Below are 14,744 nucleotides of genomic sequence, written 5' to 3' on the forward strand. Positions count from 1 at the left end.
TCTTGACCTTGTCATCTGCCCACCTCGGCCTCCCAAAGTGCTATGATTACAGGCATGAGCCACTGCGCCCAGCCTTTTTTTTTTTTTTTTTTTTTGAGATGGAGTTTTGCTCTGTTGCCCAGGCTGGAGTGTAGTGGCGTGATCTCCGCTTACTGCAACCTCCACCTCAGGGGTTGAAGTGATTCTCCTGCCTCGGCCTCCCAAGTAGCTGAGATTATAGGTGCCTACCATCACGCCTGGCTAATTTTTGCATTTTTAGTAGAGATGGGGGTTTCCCCATGTTGGTCAGCCTGGTCTCGAATTCCTGACTTCAAGTGATCCACCTGCCTCAGCCTCCCACAGTGCTGGGATTACAGGCATGAGCACCCGGCTGCCTATACTCTTAATCACTACCCTGGAGTACTTCTCAGTGCTGAGTCTGTAACTCCAAGCAAATGATAATTAAATAATTACCACAATATGCCGAAAGTTATTTTATTAAAAACAAATTTATGAAATGATACAGTTTTTTCACATGGAAACTGGTTTCTTTTGTTTACCTTGGATGGATGTTTGTTTGGGAGCTGACTGTTTTCATTTGTTAAATAAATATTTTAGTTGGGTGTTTATGTAGCAAGTGATCTTGGTGGCTCTCTGCAGTGTGTCCTGCGCTAGTGAGCACGTAGTGAGCATTCGTTGAGTGTGTCCGATGGATTTACTACACTCATCTGTGAACTTATAGCTCAGCTAATCCCCCTAAATCTGTGAGTGGCCCTTCCCAGCTGCCCTGCAGGGGACTTTGTGGAGCAGGAATTTATTTTGACCACCAAACTACCCTTGTGACTCATCACCAAGAGCTTTTATCATTCTCTAGTAGGATTTGGAAATTCAAGACACTTTGACTCAGAAATATGCTCCACACAGGGACTCATTAAATGAAATTAACATCCTGGTGGGCAAAATGTAGGAGAAGAAAAGTGGATTTCATGGGCCATTGTAAGTCACTGTCTTGAGCAGTGCTTTGTACATGGGGACTCTTCTGTGTATAAAGGATTAGCGAGCAGGATACACACAGGGAAATGTGTACGGAGTGTGTGATTCTGATCTTTTTAGAGGCAAATCCAGTTTAAATGTGGAGAGTGGCACTATTTTGGCTCCCTAGCAATTCAAGGTCTAATGCTTACATTTAAGTAACAAAGATGTTTGCATTGATGAAGCATAACCTTGGCAATTCTTAGATTTGGGGATTGAATTGACTATATGTCCTTCAGTAAGCTATTAAATCATCATGACCACTAGGTAAATGGTGGATTAACTACTATAAAGATTATTTATGAGTATTCCAACATCATTCTCCTCCATCCCCTTATCAAGACTAATAGACAAATTATTATCATTTGAATGAGAGCCAGAAGAGCCCTCCCTCCCTCCAATTAATGATGGGCTGGAAAAGAGCAAGGAGATCACTTTTTGTGATAATCTGTTTTGAATGTTAGGGAATTTTAAATATTCTTGTATCAGAATCCATGAAGCACATCATTAATATTTATTTTGCTTAAAAGTTTGCAGTCATTTAGTAGCAATTACTTTTATCTTTTTCTTAAGCTTTCTCAGAAACATTAAGGTTTAAAGAAAATAAAAGAAAGAACACTTTATTAAAATTTCTCTCTCCATTGCTTGTTTTTTTTTTGGTCATATATTAAACATATATCACAATGTGGGCAAAATATTTTTTACAAGCTTCCTTGATTGCCAGGGGATTAATCAAACTGGCTGTATGTGCCCTTTTAAACCAAGTACTTTGGGCGAAAGCTTGCAATTTTATGAATTCGTTGGAAAATTTTACTTATTAGCTTGGGAAGTTTTCCCCATCCTTAGGTAGCCAAAGACAATTTTACTGGGTTTTGTGGGGAACATTGGTATCAGATGTTAAGTTCTTTCTGGTCTACAAGGTGGTCTTGAGAAATTATTTCTGTATTTCACCATATTACTATCAACAACATTTGTGTTCCTTTCAGCCAGGATGAGAATTGCTATCTGTTTTCAGAACTTAGAGGCAGACTTTTATGGGTCGGAGAAAGCTCAGCATTTGGGTTCTAGAAACCTTTACGTTGGGTGTATTTTTCTTTCATTGTTAATATCTTGATACAGTTATAGATTTGCTTTAATACACATAGGTGAACTTTGAGTTTCTGTATTTATTTTAGCACACATTTTTAGCGATAAAATTTATTTAAATTTTTAATACAACATTAATGCAATTTAGGATTTTCAGCACATAAAGTAAAAGTAAGTCTGCATCGAGGTCCCAAAATAGCAGCTGCAATTTGGCTCTATTGATTTACCAAGTCTAAAGTAAAATTTCACATTTGAAAATAAAGGAAAGGAAAAGTAATTTTATGCTATGACTATAAAATTTCTCTCTCTGGGAAATCATTGCATATTTCAAATTGGACTTAATCATAAAGAGAATAATTAACTGACAGTTACAGCTGATGTTATTAATATTACTGCACAAAGTCTAGGTTTGACCATAAAATATTTAGCAACACTATCTTTTGGAATTCAAGACTATGAGACCCATATCTTGCTTGCACACTGCTGCCATTTGAAACTCAGTGCCAGTCTCATGGAAATGGGACCATTTTAGGAGTCTTCCTGTGTATAAATTAAAGAGAGCAGAACTTACAGTTAAAAGTGGTAGAGCAATTTGTGTTTATCATTGCTTGCTGTCATGTTGCTCCTATAATTACAATAAAAGAACAAAAAGGAATAAACTCCTGTGGTCAAAGGGAAGTGGAAATGAAGTAGTCATTGCTGGGGAAGAAAGATGATGGTGGAGTGGCTTTCTCATGCATCTCACAGATTTTGCAAGCCCTCTGATTGAAAGTTGCCAGTACTGTTTGAGGTTGGGTCAGGGGAAAGTGGGAGAAGTTTGAAACTGAAAACTGAGAGTTTGGTTGAGAATCTGTAAACGGCGCACTTTGACTCTCAGAGCTTTCCCCTTCTTCCTCACCTGCACAGGAGAACAGAGATTTGTGTATTTTTCTGGAAAAACTGAACTCTGACTTGGGACCCTTAGCCCAGAGAGCATGGTAAGGCTCTGAATAGACATCAGGAAGATTAACTGACACCAGGAGCTCCCCTAGTTCCTGTCTGCCATGGCTTGAAGTGTCCCCCAAAGCTCATGTGTTGGAAAATTAATCCCCAGTGCAACAGTGTTTGGAGGTGGGGCCTAAAAGAGGTGATTAGGTCATGAGAGCTCTGCTCTCATTCTTGAATGGATTAATGTTGTTATTGCAGGAGTGGGTTAGTTATCTTGAGAATGTCATTGTTATAAAAGTGAGTTTGACTCTCTCTTGCTTACTTGCTGTCAGTACATTCTGCCCTTTCACCTTTCTCCATGGGATGATATAGCAAGAAAGCCCTCAGTAGATGCCAGTGCCATGCTTTTGGACTTCCCAGCCTCCAGATCCTTGAGCCAAATAAATTTCTGTTCATTATAAATTACCCAGTCTGTGGCATTCTGTTATAGTAGCATCGAATGGACTAAGACAGCCTCCCATCGCCGATGAGCCCCCAATTAAAGAGTGCTTTTACTGGGAGTGCAGTATAGTTACAGCACGTAAATTGATTACCTTATTTTGAGCCTGCCAGTTGGTAGATGACACCCAAGCCTATGCACTGTTGAGCCTCATTTTGAAATGGGAAGGGCTGCTAGGAGTCAGCAGATGTTTGAAAGCCTCCACCAACAGAACCTACATTAACACAAACAAAAGGAAGGAGCCACTTAGGGGAAACAGGAATTTGGCGTGTATCCTCAGAGAAGTAGGAAAATAATTGTCTTTGAAACAAGAACAGAATGTGATTAAAAAAAAAATCAGAGAAAAAGAGATATTGTAGATTAAAAGTGTGATGTCAGAAACAAGATCTCAAGTAGAGATTGGAAGAGTGGATATAAAAGTGGTAAGTAAAAAATATCTTATAAATAATGTCTGACTTGCAATCAGGAAGGAGCTTTAGAAGCATAGTATTTAGAAATGCATAAACCGTTGTCAGAAGAAACAGATAACAGAGGAAAGGGGATTCCCCAAGCCTGCTGCATTGTGTTATCATCTTATTTTATTGAAAACAAACTTATGTGCATTTATTACTTGGATAAAAATTGAGAAATATATAATGAGATTGACTGTACAAGTCATTTTATTAAAACATTTTATTGATAGTACAGAAAACGCTGCACTGTTACTTATTTTGGCAGTTTCATAAACCTCTGTGAATAACATGGTCCCTTAGTTTTTTTTTTAGTAGCTCTCTTTTGTCAGCACCAAATTCTTGCTGTTGTCAGGCACAGTGATCCTAATATTTTTTATACTTTCTGCCAGGCCTGAGAAGCTTCATGGCTTTAGAAATCATCTAAATCATCACATTGTGTGTGTGGTTGTAAATATCCAAATTATTTCGAGGCAAGTTTCTCCTCCGATGTGACGGCCACGTATTTTCCATATTGCTGGTGATGGTGGGAGTGTTTTCTGTGAGACATTTTATACTCGTGGTATATTTAACTCGCTAGTAGTGAAATACAAATGCAAGGAACTTGGAATCCTGAATGAGAACTAAGAGCGAGCCGACTTTCAAGCTGAAATGGTCTCTTTCCAACATTTTCTGGCCGATACACCACTTTTAATAGTAAGTGGCTTCCTTCTGCTCTTCCCCTTCACTTGTAACCTTGCATGGCTGTTGTAACACAGACCCTCACAGAATCTTAGATCTGGAAGATGCTTTAAGGGGCCAACCAGTCCAGTTATTTTCCCCTATGCCTGAGGAATCCCACTCAAGGAGGGAGAAAATGATTTTCTCAAGATGAAACTGTTCCTATGAGATGAGTAGGGGTCCGAACTTGGCATTCTTTCTGCTTTTCTAGGCCACCTGGACCTGAAGGAGAGTTCTGACTTTCCTTCAAATCTCATGCCATTGTTGATGCTCGTCTGGTGGATTTGTACCTGAGAAGGGATGTTTCGGGAGGGATTTTAGGCTTCTGTTTGCTGTGTGAAGTCGAGGGGATTTTGTGAGTATTCTGTAAGAGATGTGACGCCTGTGGATGAAAGCAGACAGATCAGGTCTACCTTGGGCTTGGAGTCTAAGTTTTAGAGACAGAAAACAGGGAGGGGGTGAAGGAGAGGGGAAGTGGGAGGAGGAGAAGGAGGAGGGGTGCCAGGATCCTTTCTTTTCCTGTTACGCATTTTCCTTTTGGCGGGAGAGAGTGAGAAAGCTCCTGAATGTAACTGGAGCTGCTGAACTGAACTGGTCAGAACCTGTCTTAATTTGTGTAAAAGAAATGCTGTGGTATTTATTCTTCCAGAGAAGCCCGCATAATGCAACCAGGGCCCTCTGGCTGCCCTTGAGGTTCTGTAGAGCTTGGTTTTGGTGTCTTCTCTGAGCCCGTTTTCTGCTGAGGCATCCTCTGGGTGTTGCCCACTGGCCTAACTCCCTTCAGGTTCGGCCTTTCCCCTCTCATCAAAGCTCTTTTTTCCCTGGATTTTAATGGTTGGCTGATGAAAGCAGTTCATAGTAAGGTGTTAATTATAACTCTTTCAGGTGGTTATGTGTGTATATTCACAGAGTTGTTACAGAAGTAAGATGGGGCCGCGCTGCGTGTGGTGGCTCATGCCTGTAATCCCAGCACTTTGGGAGGCCGAGCGGGTGGATCTCCTGAGGTCAGGAGTTCGAGACCAGCAAGCAAAACCCTGTCTCTACTAAAAATAACAAAATTTAGCTGGGCGTGGTGGCAGGTGCCTGTAATTCCAGTGACTCGGGAGTCTGAGGCAAGAAAATCACTTGAACCTGGGAGGCAGAGGTTGCAGTGAGCCAAGATCACACCATTACACTCCAGCCTGGGCAACAAGGGCAAAAGTCTGTCTCAAAACACAAAACAAAACAAAAAAACAACAGAAGTTAGATGGGGCGGAATCCCCAACTGCTAGGCGAGAACTAGAACAACACTGTGGTGGAAATCGGAGTGTAATACATTCCGCAACCCCACCTGTCTGCTAGCCTCCCTTTGCAAGCTCAGGGCCTTAATGGTTCAAGGATGAGTCTTTCTGGAAAAAAGGGGGAGAAGTTTCTTTCCTTTTTTTTTTTTTTTTTTAAACAAAAGAAAAACAAATATGTTTATTAAGATATGCGTAGTGCATACACATGGGAGTACCCAGACATGTGGAGTACTCCCATACACATGGGAGTACCCAAATATGATTATTAAGATATGCGTAGTGCATACACATGGGAGTACCCAGACATGAGTATTCAAAGGGTTGGTTAGAACTGGGCTTATCTAGCATCTTAACAAAGGAATAATAAATTTTTAGAGAGGTGATGGAACAAAGGAAAAGCTTCCAGGTGTTACCACAAGTTTCATCAAATCAAGAATATTCTTAGGAGTGCCAGGGGTGTCTCATAGTTGAACTGTTAAGTAACCCTTAAACTTGTTAATGTCTCTTGGGAATTTCTTCTTTTATAGTTGTTTTGTATTAAAACCAAGGAAATAAATATCTTTTTGTTTTAAAAATAGTATCTTAATTAATTTTATTTTGCACTGTCTTTTTAAGGAAATATTATTTCCTTTTACAATGAGTAAAAATACATCCATTCAGAACAAAATATAATTATTTCTTGGTGCATCAGATGTTTATGTCTCAAGATAGTGATCTATTAATAGATTAGGGTTTTTATTCTTTATCTTCATCCCCCCTTCATCGCCCCCATAGACTCCTTTGGCAGTTTAGTGAAGCCAGACAAATTTTTTTTTGAGACAAAGTTTCGCTCTGTTGCCCAGCCTGGAGTACAGTGGCGCTATCTCGGCTCCTTGCAACCTCCACCTCCCAGGTTCAAGCAATTTTCCTGCTTCAGTCTCCCGAGTAGCTGGGATTACAGGTGCGAGCCACTGTACCCGGCTATTTTTTTGTATTTTTAGTAGAGACGGAGTTACACCGTGTTGGCCCGGATGGTCTTGAAGTCCTGACCTCAGGTAATCCGTCCGCCTCAGCTCCAAAAGTGCTAGGATTACAGGCGTGAGCCACCGCACCCAGCCTTTTTTTTTTTTTTTTCTGAGATGGAGTCTCACTCTGTCACCAGGCTGGAGTGTAGGGGGCTGATCTTGGCTCACTGCAACTTACACCCCCGGGTTCAAGTGATTCTCTTGCCTCAGCCTCTCGAGTAGCTGGGACTACAGGTGCGTGTCAGCATGCCCAGCTAATTTTTGTATTTTTAGGAAAGACAAGATTTCACCATGTTGGCCAGGATGGTCTTGATCTCTTGACCTTGTGATCCGCCTGCCTTGGCCTCCCAAAGTGCTGGGATTACAGGGGTGAGGCACCGCGCCCGTCCTGACAAATATTTTTAAATGCATAAAATAGAGTACGTGGCATTCCATGCATACAGTTACCAAAATACTGAAAAAGTCTGTGAGAGAGTAATATTTACTGTTTGATTAGTGTGTTCAGTAAGAACTTCTAGCATATCTAAGCTCTGTACCCTTCTGAAATAACAATGAGCCAAATGGTATTTTCAAGGTACCTGCTAGAGTTATAAAGTGATATGAAAATGGTTGTGATTTTTGTTGGTGACGCTGTCAAAGCTACCACTAATAATGTGTTTTGTGATCTGCCATCACAATGGAAGGAAATGCAAATTTCTGTTAGAGGTCAGTGAAAATATCTAATTGCTTTTCCTGTCCCAAGTTCATGGACCCCCTGCCTAGTAATAACTCCTGATAAAGATGATGGCTTAAAAAGAGTATTTGTTTCCTTAGACCTCAGCAATGGCAGCAGTGTGCCACAGAGTGTTTTAAAAGAGAAAACAATTTTAAATGGAAAGTAGTCTTGGGTGAGTGCCCCATATGCCAGGCACTGCCCTGGGTGTGGTTGACAAAATCGATGAGCTCTATTATGGCATCTGGCCTCTTGAGTGTATAGACTAGTACAAGAACCAGACATCAAACTGCAGAGCATACAGATAGTTATTTAACTGCTTCGGGGGTAGACATTCTGCAATGCTGTGATGGCAAATCACTTGGGAACTTCACAGGGACCTGGAATGAGTGGTAGTCTGAGTGGTCAGGGAAGGCCTTCTTGAGGAAGCTATTCAAATCCATAGTTCAAGGTGGTGGAGGGCGCTGGCTGAAGGCAGAGCTGTGTGCAGGCTCTAAGTTGGCAGAACTTGGCCCAGAGAACGCCTGAGTGAGGACAGTGATTGGGAATGAAGTGAGCAGAAGGCTGTGCATTGAGATTGGCAGATTGCGTTTCACTCAGTAGTATTTCTTATCCTGATTGAAGGGGCATGGTTTACCTCTTAGTTTGAGGGCATGTATTATTTAGTGCATTAATGGATGGATCCCTAAAAGCATTAGGAATTAGTTTGGAGTATGTAGGTTGAAAAATAGGTTATAAAATTGATGAGAACAAACTCTTGCAAGAGTTAGAAACATAAAAAAGAAATTTTTCTAATGCTAAATTTCTTAACATTTTTCCTCACTCAGATTTCTATTTGGCTTGAATCTAAGAAAAACCTGAGGAGAAGAGAGGAAGGGCTTGGCTTCTCTGTATACCGAGCAATTTCAGCAGTGGTGTTTGTAGAAATGCATACCTTGCTGTTCCTAGGCAGATAAGTGTTGTCACACGTCTTCAGATTTTAAGGCGACAGGCTCCACACCTGGCAGAGGCTCAGACAGAGCAGACCAGGATTGGGCTCTTCACAGAGGCAGGAATGTGGCCATTCTGGTCCGGGCAGTTGGGGAAGGAGGAACACATCTATCCACGGTTCCCATACTGTTTGACCCTGTTTTTCAATTTGACTCCATCAAAGCACATTCTCCAGCCGAGGGGTACACATCCCTTTGTGACTTCAGAAATCATGCACTGTTGGTTTGGGAGTCTTAGCTACATTTGGAGGACACGCTGAGCCGACGAGAAATGGAAGTGAGATCTGAATCCACGAACGGAGACGGCAGACAGTCACAGGCAGGTAAAGAAGACTCATTGAGAATGTGGTTACTTAAATTTTGTCCACCTGTTCATTGAAAGGAAGCCTGGGCATGACTCTCTGACAAGAATTAGTGTGAAAATTACTGAGTTAACAGATTCTAAATTATTTTGTTCTCTGGGTGACCTAGGAAGTTTTTAAAAAACGTTTTTTTCTTAATAATGTTATGAAATAAGATAGTTACATGTAAAGAATCTAACAAGGTCAGTCATTAAAAACATTTTCTGAATATGATTTATTCTGCTTACTGGCCTCATAAATCATCTAGGATAGGACCACTGTCAGCCTCAGAGCCTAGCACAGAACCTGGCACTTAATGCGTGTTTGTTGAATATGAATGGATTGGGTCCAGTGTCTAATGATACACTGTGAAAGTTATTCCATCACTTCTCTGTGATGGAAAAAGATTTGCCCAAAAGTGTGTGTGATATGAAAGTCATATGGGGTAGAAATTAAACTGTAAATGAGTTAAGGAGCTGTAACCTTGACACTATTCCAAATCTCCAACAATTGAGTAGTTATTTAGTGCCCCTGCATCCATTTAATTTGTCCATTTATCTCTTGGTTCGTTCACTGTCATTTATTTCTCTCAGCTGGTGCCAAGTTACGTGATAGGCTGCTGGGAGGCAGACAAGCAAGATCGCTGCTTGCAGGCTTTCAAACACAGCGAGTCAGCAGCGTGGTAAGACGTGTGCTCATGATACATACTATGTGCTGTGGGACCACAGGTTAGGAAGGATAAACTCCTGGAGTTTTTACTCTTCCTCGGAGGGTCAAGGAATGTTTCCCAGAGAAGTGACTTGCAAGTTGGCAGAGAGGAATGTGGAAGGGAGAAATTCTAGACCGAGGAGAAAGTGTTTGGAAAGGCAAATATTCAGTGAGTCATATGGTGAGATGCCATTTTCAAATGTGTAATGCACCTCCTTGCTCACTGTCCATCATTGCTCCATCCAGCCGCACTGGTCAGCTTTCAGCTCTGGGAACAACCTCTGTTTACAGGGTCTTTCCTCTACCTGGAATACCGGTCCCCAGCTCTTGGCTATCTCCTTCTCCTCCTTCTGGGATTGGGCATTGGATGAAATTGCACCTGCTCAGAGAAGCCTGTCCTGACACTCACCTGAAGTAGACTTTGTACTGTTGTTCCCATGATCCACACTTGTCACCATTGTTCATTGCTTTTGTTCACTTGTTCATTTACTTTAGTGTTGATAGGTCCCCAAGACTGTGCTCTCCATATGGGCAAGGACCAAGGTTGTCTTGTTCATGATTGTGTCCATAGTGCCTTGTACAGTGTCTGTTCTGTAGGGGTGATAGATCCTTGTGAATGAATGAATTAATGAATGAGTGAATGAATGAATGAAAAGGCGGAGTCACTTAAAAGAACAAAAGCACTTGTAATGCACTTCCTATTCCTGTTTATCCTTTGAAATTTGGAGTAATTCTTAACTAGCCACTTAGGATCTTCATTAAGAACCGTAGTCAAGACCTTTGGGTATTACCTCAAAGTAAAACAAAGTGGGAGTATTTTGGATCTTTGGAAGTTAACTTGAAAAAGATATAAGGACTCTTTAAATTGAATATATAGGGAAGAGATAACTCCTACTCAGAATACTTAAGTTACAAACACAAGAAAAATTCATAGATTAAAATAATTGAACAAAGAGTATCATTAAGTCAAACTGTTTTTAATAGTAATTTTGTAAAGTTATTTATGACACTGCTTTTTATGTGTATTCGCAATTCTCTAAAATCTTGATAATTTTGGTGATTTATTCTTATCTGTGCTCTGAATACTTTATTCTTATAATTAATATCATTATTTTTAACTTACTGAAACCTTTCAACTTATGTAATCAGTAATGTTCTGACGCTGATATTAAACTTTTATTTATTTATTTATTTATTTATTTATTTATTTATTTGAGATGGAGTCTCATTCTGTCACTCAGACTGGAGTGCAGTGGTGTGATCTTGGCTCACTGCAACCTCCACTTCTGGGTTCCAGCGAGTCTCCTGCCCTAGTCTCCCAAGTAGCTGGGATTACAGGCTCCCGCCATCACACCTGGCTAATTTTCGTATTTGTATGTTTAGTAGAGATGGGGTTTGTCATGTTGGCCAGGCTGGTCTCGAACTCCTGACCTCAGGTGATCCACCCACCTCGGCCTCCCAAAGTGCTGGGATTACAGGTGTGAGCCACTGAGCTCAGCCTGGTATTAACCTTTTAATTCAATACAGTATTCCTGTAACAGACCTTCTCCCATCGATGGGCTCATTTTTATTGCTCTTTGTTCTCTCCTGCTTCTGCCAGTTTTGAGAGCCTATAAAATGGCTTCCTTTCTACAACATCTTATCCCACATTCAGATTTTTCATATAGCATGTCACACACAGCTTAAGACATTTTCCATAACATATTATGAGTTGATGATTTCTATCACTTTGAGGAAGATTTATCTTGTAAATTCTCTTATAATGGCGGGTAAAAAAATGTTATGTGAAATGGCACATTGAAAGAAAGGAAAGTCTAAAGGTGGATTGCTTAAAGGATCGTGATTTTTTTTCCCATTGGATCTTCTGCAGTTGAGGATTCCCTGCATAAATCCCTCAAGGGGTAGCAGATCAGGCTTCTCAGTTTCAGCCAGGGATGGATGGTTTGCACCTCCTGATGTGTTCATCAGCAACATGATGAAGCCAGTGTCCTTGGCTACTGATTCCAACCTTTTGTTCTCTTCTTGGAGAAATGAAGAAAAAGATACACTTATATACTACAAGTGTAGATTTTGGTTATCTTTATTTGTGAAGAAATTTTTTGTTTACCTCTCATTTTATTCATTCGTTCAGTAAATATTCATCTACCTACCTACTATGTGCTAGGCACTGTGATAGTCACTAGGCATTAAAAAAGTATATTGATGATCAGTGCTAAAATTATTTTCAAACTGTTTTAAGAGAGCACTCCTAAATTAAAAGAAATTATGTATCAACAGAGAAATGTCCTCCCCCCGCCCCCAACTTTTTTTTCCTACAAAATTGCTACTGGCTAGAGAATGATGATGATTTGCACTTCTGACATCATTACCTAATGTTGGGTTTCTGTGCCTGGGCTCTTTATGCTGTGGAGGCAAATGGTGTTTTGAGTGTCTTAATTTCACTGGAACGCTGCACCTGTTGCTGGCTATTCTTGCATATGAAATCCAGGCCCTAGAGTCACTTGCTTTCATTTCCTTTTCCTGCTCCCTCTTTCCGGTCTGTGTGTGTGTTGGGGTGGGGGTGGGGGGTTGGGGGGGCGGCAGATTAGTAGCTCCTGTGAAGAGTCACCACCTTCCTGTTCCTTCAAGGCTATGATTTTAGCGCCCCCAGGAGTCGTAGTGTTGCGTCACTCTGTCATCTGTCGCCGAAAGACTCATAATCCGGCAGCCTCAAGAGTTTGAGACATGGGTTTATACCTGAGTTTGGGGTTCTGGGGGAGGGGTGAAGTGGAACAGGCTTTCAGCAGCTGCTGCTGCCACCCGATACCTGGAACCTTACTGCTGTTGAGGAACATGTATTTCCTCTTGGCTTCTTCTGCTGTTTGACTATGACTGAGGAAGACAGGAGGTATTGCATAGTATCATTTACTTTCATAGAAACAACTCTGACACCTCTAGGCTTCATGTTGGTTCAGGCGATGCTCTCGAAAGCCAGGGAGTTGCTTTGCCAGATGCGTGCTATGGCTGAAGGAACGGCTCAAGAGCTGGGACCTGGCCCTGAGGTTAAATCCACTCACAGCACGAATTTGATGTTTTACTTTGTGTCCTGAAACCTCAGTAACCTTATTTTTCAAGTGAGAGTTGAAATATTGACACAGCTTAACTGGTAAGAATTTTGCAGGCATCAGTGAAAATAAATTGAATGCACTTTGAAGTTCAGAGATTTCTAAAAGTTAATACAGACCAAATTATATCCTGATGATCAAGTAGGAACATCCATAGTTCCAGTACTGTAGTGCATTGACAACCTCCAGGAAGTTACGGTAGCCTGATATTCCTAATTTTAAACCAACTTTGTCATGTTTAATTTATTCAGACTTTTATAGATAGACAGATTTACTACTGGACATTCTCTGGTGGAGAAAAATTTCATGGAAAAAGTTTAATGTGAAATGGCACATAAGTGGTCCCGACTTGCAAGTTCAGGAACGGCTTGTTCACCACTGAAGACTGCCCTGGAATAAGAGAGACCAGCTTTGTTCTTGTCTTATTTCTGGATCACCCTTTCTCCTTTGTACCTTCTGACATTGTTTCTGTGTTCCCTCCTCCCATCTGCCACCTGCTCCTTTGCAACTCTGTAGAGTATTTTAATAATAGGTTGTTTGTGCCTGTCTTGCCTCTGTAGTGCTCACTTTCACCTGTTTCCTCAGCCTCTGCCTTCTCCTTTCCCCCTTTTGGCATGCTCTGGCCTGCCTCCATAGTTGAACCTGATCCCTGAGGCAATGATATGGCAGATGCCTCAACTCTCCATCTATAGCACTTGTCTTGCCTGGCCTGGGAACCGGCTCTTTTACTGCTGTAGTACATGGAACACAGTAGGCGCTTCTTAGACCTATCAGGGGCCTGGCTCTCCCAAATGCTCTTTCCAGGAACTCTGGCCCTGTGAACCCACTGCTGAATGTCATAGCTCATAAATAAACTCTCAAGTGATAACTGTCATTTGAGTTCTCTAGTTCTCACCTGACTCCCTCTTAATATCATCCTGGAACTGTCTTGGAAACCCTGGAACTGATTTGAAATACCTCTGGTCAGTTCCTCAGCATCAGTTCTGTCTAATGAACACCTAGATTCTTCATTGTCTCTTCACTTTCAGCTCTACATTGTCACAAGTAGATGATTATGTCTCATTCCCAAGTAGAGATAGGACACATGAGAGTGGGTGGGTGTGCCCATGGTTAGACAGGACTATCTTTGTGTAGTACCGGCTGCGGCAGGATCTACAGTGACTCACACATCTTCTGAGTGGCCAACATCCTCAGATTTGCATGTGGGCATTTGCAAGAGGAAGCACACAGATCCTGTGATCAGGGCTGAGATGCATACAGGTGTGTCTGCTGGACTGGGGCAGGTGGCGCTCGGTGGAAGAAAGGTTGTAGGCAGGGAAAGTGTTGCCTCATGGAGGGTGATCCTGATATGGTGGGAACTTCAGTCCAGACTCCGACATCATCATGGGCAAGCCAAACGACAGTAAACAACCTTCAGGGCTTGGGGACATCGGCACACTCACCTGCAGAGAGCCAGACGGAAGACAGGCAGTAGCACAAGTTTTCTGAGGTAGAGATTGTGACTGTAGGTGACCAAGGAACAAAATATTATGAAGACCACATTGGGGTTCATAGGCTGGTGGCCCTGTAGGACACTTGGTCACTTTTCCCACTGTGTGTGTGTGTGTTTTTTTTTTCTCCTGCCAACACCAAAGAGTAATCTCTAGGTGTCTCTTCTTCACTCCTCCCCATGAAGCTTGAAAGTTCTAAAGCTCACCAGAAACTAGAAAAATTTTCCTCACTGTGACAGCAAGTGTGCTTCCAGAAAACTCACTTGCTAACCTTTGTTCCACAGTCCAGCAGGTTGCCACCTGATTTATAAAAACAGATTATGAAGAGAGTCCAGAAAAATTACTCCCTCTTTCTTTTTTTTTTTCAAGTAGCATTTTAAAATTCCTTTCTTTTTAAAGTAGTTGGGTTGTTTTATTAATTTCG

The 14,744-nt window shown here is 41.5% G+C and overlaps 1 protein-coding gene across 3 annotated transcripts in view; it reads left to right on the plus strand.

Moving 5' to 3' along the window:
* Positions 1–14,744, plus strand: part of LOC105465799 (utrophin) — a 579,736-nt gene that overhangs the window by 35,242 nt on the left and 529,750 nt on the right. Inside the window, exon 1 of one of the 3 annotated variants that reach the window (XM_071096560.1) lies at positions 8,669–9,000. The exons of the other annotated variants lie outside the window; for them this stretch is intronic. Coding sequence (XP_070952661.1) covers positions 8,949–9,000 — 52 coding nt within the window. The 5' untranslated portion in view covers positions 8,669–8,948. Of the gene's footprint in view, positions 1–8,668; positions 9,001–14,744 lie in introns of those variants that run through there. 3 annotated transcript variants of the gene reach the window in all.

This window comes from Macaca nemestrina, chromosome 5 (assembly GCF_043159975.1).
Source record: "Macaca nemestrina isolate mMacNem1 chromosome 5, mMacNem.hap1, whole genome shotgun sequence".
Taxonomy (NCBI): domain Eukaryota; kingdom Metazoa; phylum Chordata; class Mammalia; order Primates; family Cercopithecidae; genus Macaca; species Macaca nemestrina.